The following is a 9,709-nucleotide window of genomic DNA, read 5'->3' on the forward strand; positions in this document are numbered from 1 at the left end:
ACTTTGCCTCAGTCTCTTCTTTGTCCATTAATTAGAGATAGCCTAGTTGATTTCCTTTTATTCACTCATGGAAAGTTGCTATTGATACAAAATTACTGTTATTAAGACCAATTGTTAAATGCTGCCCTTTAATTTTGATAATTACACAAGGAAGATGCAGAGATATGCAAAGGCGCTGTAGACACTACAATCCACTATTATATAGAGATAAATATTTTGTTTCTTCTCTCCTTTTTTCATCTAAAATTAGCTTGGAGCTGGAAGCGCTGCGGCTATGCATTCACTTTGAAATTGAATTGGCAGAGGTGACGCAGGGGAGGCAGTTAAGGAATTCCAGGAGCCAAGATGGAAATGGGGGGTGTGTTTGAAGCCAGACATAACATCATACCTGGGCTTAATTCATAACAGGCCTTGGATAGGAGAATTTAGAGACTGTGTGAGGAATATGTTTCTGTTTATGGAAATAGTGCAGAATTTATGTATTCATCCACGTGGCAGATACTCATTAATCCTGTACTTTGTGCCCGTCACTGAGACAAGGCTGGGGATCCATCAGTGAGCTAAACTTGACATTCTCCCCGTAAGGAATTGACTCTTTCTGATCCTCATTCCCATCCCCTGCTATTATATGTATCTCTTTTGTATCAGTGTTGAACGACAGTGCCCTGAGATAGCTGTTTGTCGAAACCACTATAAGGCCGTATCTTGTGGGTAGGGAACAGAGTCCTTCTCAAAAGTAAATGGATGTTCTCAGGGTCCATCATCCATGGAACTTGTGGACTCGGGAGTCGGGAAAGGAAGATTTGGAAGGAGCCCTTTCACTGGAAAGGGAGGGAATCTTTTCCTCCTCTTGATCCCACGAGGATGGCTGGCAGGGAGCTTGGTGGACTGTTGGCCTTGTGGGAGACCCTGTAGCAGCTCCCTGAGAAGCCTGTGACAGAGCTTTCCTGTGCACAGGTCCTCTCCCTGGACTTTCATGCGGTCCTGTTGATGCAGCAGCCTGATCTCAGTTGCTCTGAGGTTACCGAGGAAGGGTCTCTGTCCAGGCCTCTCCAGTGCTGTCACAGAGAGCAATGGTCTCTCTTAATAGTCAGCATGGGGCTTACAGAGGTCACCGGTTGGGTCCCCAGGAGCGGTTCAGTGTCCGTGCTAGAGGTCTAGCCTCCCTTTCACCCACCTGGGAAGTTTTCCATGGGTGGTTATTATTGCACTTGTAAGGGAGCCAGCTGGCTTCTTTACAGGGTAAACCACTTTGTTATTTCAGATCTGGGTGTTAGTTATAGTATAGCAGTTCTGTATTTAGTTTAGGTCATATTGAAAGGCTACAGAAAATCCACCCTCTGAACAGCAAACAGGGAGTCTATTGCCACTTTCGTTATTGCCAGACAGGTAAAAATACGCGGGTGGTGTGTGATATATCAGCGCTCTTACGAGCCTAAAGCAAATTGATTTCGAATGCCAATTATTCGAAAAGCAAGTAAGAACATCAACCTCAATGGAATTGTCACTTTATTTTATTCATTATCCTTTATAACCCTCACCCAAAGACACTTTTCCATTGCTTCTTAGAGAGAGGAAAGGAGGGAGAGAAGCATGGATTGGTTGCCTGTGGCACATGACTGGACTAGGAACTGAACCCACCAACTTTTCAGTTATGGGACAACACCCCAATCAGCTGAGCCACACTGGACAGGGCGGAATTGTCATTTTAAATTAAAACTTTCAGTTTGCCTAAGTGCGATGCTCCGTAACCCACCCGGTGATTTTCATTATCACCAAAGCATTAGAAGGCTGGCACAGAAGCGGCTCTTCAGCCAGCATGTGCGCAGACGTGGTCTCTGGCCTCCGCGCTGGCGCCGGCACGCCGCCCGAGCCAGGCAGTGAGGGCGCCACCTGCTCTCCTGGTGGTTTGCGCTCGTGCGTGCCAGTGCCTCATTACCAGAGGTGTCCCAGGCAAAGGTCATGTTCTTCTCTAAGATGATCAAGTTCCTACACTGAAGCTTATTCAGAGTCATGTTGACTTCTGATTGAGCTGTTATGTAACTTTTTATTTACCAAATGATCAACCATTATTTGTACAGTTTGAGATCGCTTTGAAATTCTCAGAGCCAACTTTTCTCCCTGCCCGGCACCGCCCCCCCCCCACCCCCCCCCGCCCCCTGTGTAAACTCAATGTCAGGCATATGATGTTAAAAATATTTTTAAAAGTACACTGTACTTCTTACTGAGAGGACAATAACCCTCCTTTCTTTCTGAAAATAAAAATAATTCCACTAAATGTATGTATGTTAGAGGTAATGGCTGAAAAGGTTGTTTTTCTGTTCCCTAACCAAGTGAAAACCTTTTAAACCAGTAATTAAGAGACAGTTCTGCCTCATGGATAGGGTAATGGGTGAAGATTCCAATCCCAAAAGTGAGACATGGAGAGTCATTCATACTGACCATTCCTCAATTTGCTCACCTTCACATGATTTTGTGGGAATAAAAAGTTAAAGTCATTTGTGCAAAGATTAATTCTATTTACTAGAAGGATCCCTTTAAGCTCAAGACAACTAAATTTAATAATAGCACAACCGGATTGAAATATTCACCCCCTTTGACTTTCAAAACAGAAAAAGAAGCAAGACCTGTTCCCACAGAAGCTCTGCAGAGCAGATGCCCACCCTAAAACTCTGAGTGAGAATCTTAGGAATGCACTGTACAGACTTGTATTTATAAACTCTTCCAGCATTAGCTCTAGGGTTTCCTTCTCATCTTTGATAAGGGATGGAACAAAAGGGTGTGTCCCCCTCTAGGAGCTCCGATTCCTGACAAACTGGTCTCCACGACCTTTCAGAATCTCACCCAGCTTCCCGAATGAGAAGAGCACAAGGCTGGTCGCATTCAACTTAAATGCTTTTATTGACAATGTCTTTGAACAATAAGCAAACAATGCTTAAATTTTTCATTCAGATTCACTTTCCACATGTCAAAAGACCTCAAGGTAGAAAAAAATAAAATAAAAATATAAATATCTGAGAATCCATCTTAATAAATAAATTAAAAACACAATAAAACGTTTTCATGGAAAACTGTTAATGTCAGAACAATCATTCCACCTCAACAATGCATGATCAGTAACATGACAGTGAACATTGATGTTGAAGAAAAACTACAGTACATGGATATAGCTATTTATTTCTATCTACTAGAAAATAAATTCATGTCTTTTCTTAGTTTAATATTGGCCATTGCTAATCAGAACACACTATTGCCAGGAACACAGTAGTTATTGTGAAAATCAGCTGCACTAGATACAATTTGAAAATATCCAGCACCAGGTTAATTCCAATAATGAACCCAATAGATTAGTTAATGCTATGAGAAGACTAAAGAGAAAGAGAAAAGAGACGCAGACCCAGGCCTGGCTCAACATGCTACTAACTACCAGCTCTCAGATGTGTCACGGGGAACAATACACACTCCATGCGTTTTGCTACATCTCTGGAAGAGGTAAAGACTTGAGTCCACACGTGGAAGCTTTCAAGTCCTTTGAGGCCCACAGCCTGGTGTGTTTCACGCACAGATAACATCCTCCCTAGGTCTACAGGAACCTTCGAGGGACGATGTGTTTCTCCTCTCTGTAATGCACCAGCTCAGGGCAGTGGCACTGGTGTGTGCCTGCTGCCTCCCCCGCCTGCCTGCTCACAGGGCCAGCAGCGTGGGTGAGCTGAGCGAGTCAGAGGAGGGCTCATTGCTGCTGCTGCCCTTGCGGTGGGCAGCCGCACAGCTGGGGTAGGAGTCAGCCTCCGGGTAGGTGAAGACAAAGGAAGACGTGTAAGTAGTGCAGCTGGGAGTACAGGTAACCACCGGGGTGCATAGGGGCTCCAGCTCTGTGGCCATGGGCGCCATCCCCAGGGAGCCACCGTGCAGGGGCTCCCAGTCTGCTGGATAGAAAGAACCAGACAGGTCCATGTCGGGCACAGAGCGGGCGGTCTCAGAGCCGCTGGGCCTGGCCGATGTCGGGAAGAGGAAGTCATCAAAGGGCTCAGCCTTCAGCTCCAAGTTGCTCACGTTTTTGATGGGATCCACTGAGGGTTTGGGCTCAGGGTCATTGAGGAGGGGCAGGGCAAAGGCCTCCTCAGACTCGGGGGTGGCAGCCTCGGGCAGGCCTCCACTCAGATCAAGGGAAGCAACAGACATCTCTTCTGGGAAGCCCAGGTCATCGGGGATCTTGCAGGCAGGTCGGTGAGCTGCCAGGATGAACTCTAGTTTTTCCTTTTCCTTCAGCAGGTTGGCAATCTCGGTCTGCAAAGCAGACTTCTCGTCTTCTAGTTGGTCTGTCTCCTGTGTACAGAGAGATAAAGCAAAGCATAAGACACAGTCTTGCTCAAGGACACTGCTCCCTGACCCCCCATCTCCAACTTTGCCCTTAAGTTTTAAACAGGAGTGACCCAATCTACCCACCGCCTGGAGTGTGTCGGTCAGCTCCCTCCTCCGGTTTCGGCATTTGGCTGCAGCCATCTTATTCCTTTCCCTTCGGATTCTCCTTTTCTCTTCTTCTTCTGGGGACAACTGGAAGGAAAAAAGACCAACAGTCAAGAAGAGCGTCTGCCACCAGCTCCACTCCCTGGACCAGTGAAACTGGCTGCTGCAGCTTCCCAGCTTCTTGGCACCTCGTCTGTGAAGCCCTTTCTATCTAACCTGTATTCGCAGGCTGGGTGTGATTTGCATTTCAAGTAAGAGGCTCAGCAAGACAATGAAGAGCAGCCGAGTGTAAAAGCATGAGATAGGACCTCCCAGGGAAGAAACCATTAGCTTAGGGTGGGACGATCGGAGTCTGACTCCAGAAGGAAAGGGTTTGGCGCCAGAGTTCCCTGTTCAGGATGGGCAGTCAGTTCCATCAGTGATTTCACCCCACCCACTGTGCTCTCTGTATAGAACGATGCTGACACCCACCCCCGCTGCCCCGTCCCCCCTCCCTCGCCCAGCACACGAGGTGCTGAAGAACTCACCTGTTCCACCTTGCCCCTCCTGCCGATGCTCTGAGCTCTGCTTCCTGTCATGGTCTTCAGGACTCCTGCCCTGGAGTAAGCCCCAGCCGAGGGGGCGGGGACTCCATAGGGGTGGGGGGCTCTGGTCTGGGATGGAGCCACAGAGGACACCAGGGCGGGCTGCACGAGCCACTGCAGGTCCGGGCTGGTGGAGATGGCAGTCACAGTTGGGATGAAGTTGGCACTGGAGACGGCCAGATCCGCGCAAAAGTCCTAGAACCAAAAAGAAAGGGGAAGTGGACGTGAGCGAGCAGATTCGGGATACAGGTGAGGTGAGCCGGGCTTCCAGTGCGGCATGCAGCAGCGGGAGGAGGAGAAACGGCTCTGCCAGCGCCTGCTTGTGTCTTTTTATATTCCCCTTTTTATATTCCCGGATGAAAGGTCTCCCTCTTTCCGCCAAGAATTCCGCCGCGAGGTGCCTTTCTCCTCCATCCCGCCGCTGCGTTCCCGTTATCCCTTCAGCATCACTTGCTTGAAAGGGGGTTTGTTATAAATATCCCTGACGTCTGCGCTGACGCAGGCGCCGCTCCGGAGTCTCCTGAATGAACTCGCTTTTTATCAATGAAACTGCCTTACACACTCGCTCGCTTCGCCCTCCTCCTCCCTCCAGGCTGCCAGCAGAGGGGGGATTGCCCCTTTTTGCCGCCCCCCTGGAGAAGCCAGTGCCTCCTTGGCGAGTCTTTGCTAGGGACACTTTTGCCCCAGCTAGTGCCAGAGACCAGTCAGAGAGCGCGGGTCGGGGGCAGATCAAAAGCAGCCCGCGGCGGGAAAGGAGAGCCAGCTCTTACTCTGGCCAGCGCGTGTGCGCCCCCAGCAAGGCTCGGGCTCCCGGAACCGGGATGCTCCGGCCCGGGCAGCTCCCTCCGCGCCGAGAAGGGGTACCTGATCGGTCTCCCTGAGCGTCCCATCCGGGGCTCCCTCCCCCCGGTGACCCCGAGTCCCCGTCCCCGCGGCGGCGCGCAGCCAGCCTTACCTGCGCATTGACAGGAGAGCCCATGCTGGAGAAGGAGTCAGCCGGTGAGTGGTAGTAGGAAAGACTGTCCCCGGCCGGGGAGGCGCTACTACAGCGGGAGGAGGATGCCTCGTAGTCGGCGTTGAAGCTTGAGAACATCATGGTCGCGGTTAGTCCAAGCCGGGGCGCAAGGCCGAGGGGCAGAGGCAGGTAGGAGCTGAGGGGCAGAGCCGGGTAGGAGCGCGGTCACTGTTTTCGCCGCGCCGCTGCTGCTCGCTCTGTCTCCGCTCCTCGGCTGCTCGCTGCAGATGCGGTTGGTGTACTAGCAGCGCCAGCCACTGTTTTTATCAGCAGTCTTGAATGAGTCAATGACGTCACAGCGCAACCAATGCGGGTGGAGGGGGTGTGGCGCCAGAGCCCGGAGACCTCTGCTGCCCCCTGGCCGCCTCCGCCGCCCTCGCAGCTCCCGGGCGGACCCCGCGTCTTGTTGCGTTTCCTTAGACCGTGAACGTTTAGAAATCTGGGTCTTAGGGGTCCCCTAGACCCCCTGGGATTAGGGACGGCGAGGACGGCTCCCCCCACAGGGCCGCAGGGACCGGCCGTGGAAACCTGCTGACGCAGATGTCCTAATATGGACATCCTGTGAAGAGGGAGGAGGAATTGACGGGAACTGCTCGCCTGCTGCAGCCAACAACGAGGGTGCAGCGCGGGGGGAGGAGGAGGGGCTGCGGCCGGGGGAGGGGAGGCGGGAAAGGCGCAGAAGGCGAGCGAACATTCGCACCTGGGTCAATGCGGACCCTTGTTCCCGTGGTGGGGGGTGGGGTGGGGATGCCTTTTTACCAGAATTCCGTAACCAAGGAGCTGTTCTGAGTGTAGGAAAAGGTAGAGGAGAAACCCGCATAAAGCCTTCAGGGCTCAAACCTCGGCCCGCGAAAGAGTGTGCCTCCCCATTCCCAAATTTTGTGCAGACTGTGGAGCCACCCTCACCCCTTCCTCACCTCAAGTACCCGGGCTTGAACGACACTGGGACTGCTACTGAGTTTGGAAGCAAAAGGTCGGGAGATCTAAACTAAGAGGATAACTTTCTGTGATGCTAGGTATTTTTATTTTACTTTTTTTGTTTTTAAGGGAAAAGGCGCATTCCCCCCTCCTTCAGTCATGTAAGTGTATATTGGTGTTACTGTCAAATCCAGTAGCAAATAAACAGTCGCGAGACTGTAGCGAATAAACATTGTGCAGAATCTCCACGGCAAGGATGTCTGAAAAGTGTTCAATTCCCTGGTTCGGGGGCCCGGGGCGTGGGATGGGGATGGGTGTGTTGTGTGGACAAAGTCGTCAATTCGGGGTACCGAGTGGAGTGAGCTGTTGGGGGAGCGCAAGTCTGATCGGGGAAAGTGGGGGTGATTCGGTCCCCCAGGAAGCTGGGCTGGTGATTTTCCAGCGGAGATTTGGAAGGAGGAGGACTGGGGCCGCTGAAAGGACAGTGACCAGCAAGCAACTGGGACTTCGGGCGCGGCTCGGTGGCCGGGAAAACAGAGCTTTGGAGCGGCAAGGTGCTCGGGAGAGCGCTGCGCCCCCAGACGCCCCCAGACTCTTGCTCCGCTGCAAAGGACAGTCGGGGTCACATTGGCTCGTCCGAGCGCAGGCCACCTTCGGGGAGTGAAGCCGCAGGTACCTGCAGAATCCTTCGGTCCCTCCCCCGCCCCCTGGCAGGGGGGTGGCGGTCACGGTGGGCACTTGAAGAGGGGCCAGAAGGAACTAGGGTAGCGGGCGGATCCCGCGGGACGCAACGGGAGTGGGACGGCCGACCTGCGTCCCGCCGCCGCACCCCGGAGCCAGGCTATCCTGCTATAGATAGTAACAGGGAAGCGGCTGTTTACAGCAACACTGCGCCGCCAGGGCCGTCTCCAGGCGACGCCGCGCGACCGGGCGCGCCGTCGGCCTGGCTAGGCCACCCTCCCTCCTAGCTCCCCAGGGACCTCGGTCTCCCGGGCCCCGCTGCGACCACTCCCGCCGCCTGACATCATCCGTCGGGTCCCGGGGCTGAGTGCGGCTCGCGCGCGGCTGTGCGCTAACCTCCATTCTTAGAGATGCGAGCCCGGCCGGAGCAGGGAGGGCAGGGAGGCGGGGATTCGTGGAACTGGGCCACTTGCTATTTTTGCATTCCCAGTCACAGGCAGAGGTGAAAACAGAATTTCATCATTATATGTCACTGGTTTGTGTTGGTGGGAATTTAGGCGTTTCTTTTCGCACTTAAAAAGGGGGAGAGAAAAAGAAACACATAATATATAAACACAGACTTGTTGGAGCTACTCTGAATCCTAAAGATTCCCAAATCTTTAGGATCCCAAATCTGCGGCCTTCGGTTCTTCTAATTCTATCATCTGTAAGGCTACTTCACTATCTTTGATTATTTAATTTATAAAAAAAAGGTTATGAAAGCAAATCCATCTCTCTCCTAATTAGTTTTGGACAAAGTAGGTCAAGCTTTGAATTCCTGGGTCTGGCCTTGCATTCCATTCATTCATAACTGGATCTCAGGCCTCTTAGAGAGAAAACCTAGAATGATTTCATTTACTTCCCTCCAGAGTTTTGAATTGGCTCAGGCCAACACCTAAAGGATGTGTCAAAATTTTATATCTAGGATTTAGCTCATATGTGACTTATCCTGCCTATGCCAATAAAAAAAGGAAAAGGGTATTTGGATGAATATGTCTCCTCTGGATAGCTGAGCTCTTTCTTTCTTGGCACTGTTATGATCAGAGAATTGGAAACAACAAATTCATCCTCTGAAAAGGACCATGAATTCATTCATTCTTCTATTTATTGCACAAACAACTATTGAGAGCCTATGGTGGGGACACTGTTCTGGGGGCTGGCAGTTGCCGAAGTCAGCAAGGTGAACCTGTTCTTACCCTCAGAGAGATTCGAGGCTCCTGGAGAAGACCAGCAAATCGATCGAAAATTGCAGAGCTGCAGTGAGTGGTCTGTTTGACAGAGTTAGGGTCATGGTGCCATGGAGCGCAGAAGAGGGTGTGGAGACAGGTATCAGAGGGAGAGAGTGACCGCAACACACAGATGGATCCATTGTCCTCTGGGGAGCAACGTGATAAAGATAGAAATGCAAGAGCATCTAGGGAAGCAAGTGCTTAACCCCAAGCACTCCTATCAGCTGATACAACCTCAAGCTCCCTCTCCTGCCCCACTCACTCAGCCTACTCATGTTATCCACTGCAGGACGGCAACATCACATTTTTAATATGGAGCTCACATGATGCAGCCTTAAAATAAAGAGAAATCAGAACCAACACGTGAAATTCTCTCTGCCATTTGCCAAGGTCAGGGTGACTTTGAGACAGAAGCAGGTGTGCCTCTGTGAGCACAGCGCTGCCTTCCAGCACGGCAGGGTTTCCATGCTCTGGACAAGCCTGAGCGTATAAAACCAAAACTGACATAGTTTGTGGTGGTCTGTGTGCCAAGTTCCTCCTATTTAGGGATCCAAAAGTGACAAGGAGGGTAGAATCCCACATCTGATTTTAACCCGAGCTAAAATCAAATTCATTTCTCCGTAGCAGTTGCTGCTTATCAGATAGAGACTTTTGCACCTGTGCACTTCTCTGCCATCTCAACTCAGAGGCCAGACTCACATTGAACATTTGGGGGATGACTGTGGAAGTCCGAGCACATCGTGGAGCCGGGTGTTGTTGCAACATTAAGTGAAAGG

At 51.3% G+C, this 9,709-nt stretch overlaps 1 protein-coding gene across 1 annotated transcript; it reads right to left on the reverse strand.

The window, feature by feature from the left end:
- Positions 1 to 2,877: 2,877 nt before the first annotated feature.
- On the reverse strand, positions 2,878 to 6,296 carry FOS (Fos proto-oncogene, AP-1 transcription factor subunit). Its single transcript, XM_037031521.1, has 4 exons — positions 6,007 to 6,296; positions 4,995 to 5,246; positions 4,447 to 4,554; positions 2,878 to 4,326 (listed from the first exon to the last, which is right to left on the reverse strand). Exons 1-4 carry the CDS (start codon positions 6,145 to 6,147, stop codon positions 3,685 to 3,687), a joined length of 1,143 nt encoding a protein of 380 aa, XP_036887416.1. The 5' UTR covers positions 6,148 to 6,296; the 3' UTR covers positions 2,878 to 3,684.
- Positions 6,297 to 9,709: the final 3,413 nt, after the last annotated feature.

This window comes from Sturnira hondurensis, unplaced genomic scaffold, assembly GCF_014824575.4.
Source record: "Sturnira hondurensis isolate 20B ecotype Veracruz unplaced genomic scaffold, ASM1482457v3 Scaffold0021143, whole genome shotgun sequence".
Taxonomy (NCBI): Eukaryota; Metazoa; Chordata; class Mammalia; order Chiroptera; family Phyllostomidae; genus Sturnira; species Sturnira hondurensis.

Excerpts from the sequence above, each read along its gene's own strand:
- FOS (XM_037031521.1), bottom strand. The coding sequence starts at position 6,147 with ATGATGTTCTCAAGCTTCAACGCCGACTACGAGGCATCCTCCTCCCGC. Across the intron at positions 5,247-6,006 it reads GCTCTCCTGTCAATGCGCAG|GACTTTTGCGCGGATCTGGC; the intron begins GTAAGGCTGGCT and ends TTTTGGTTCTAG. Across the intron at positions 4,555-4,994 it reads GGAGGGGCAAGGTGGAACAG|TTGTCCCCAGAAGAAGAAGA; the intron begins GTGAGTTCTTCA and ends TTTTCCTTCCAG.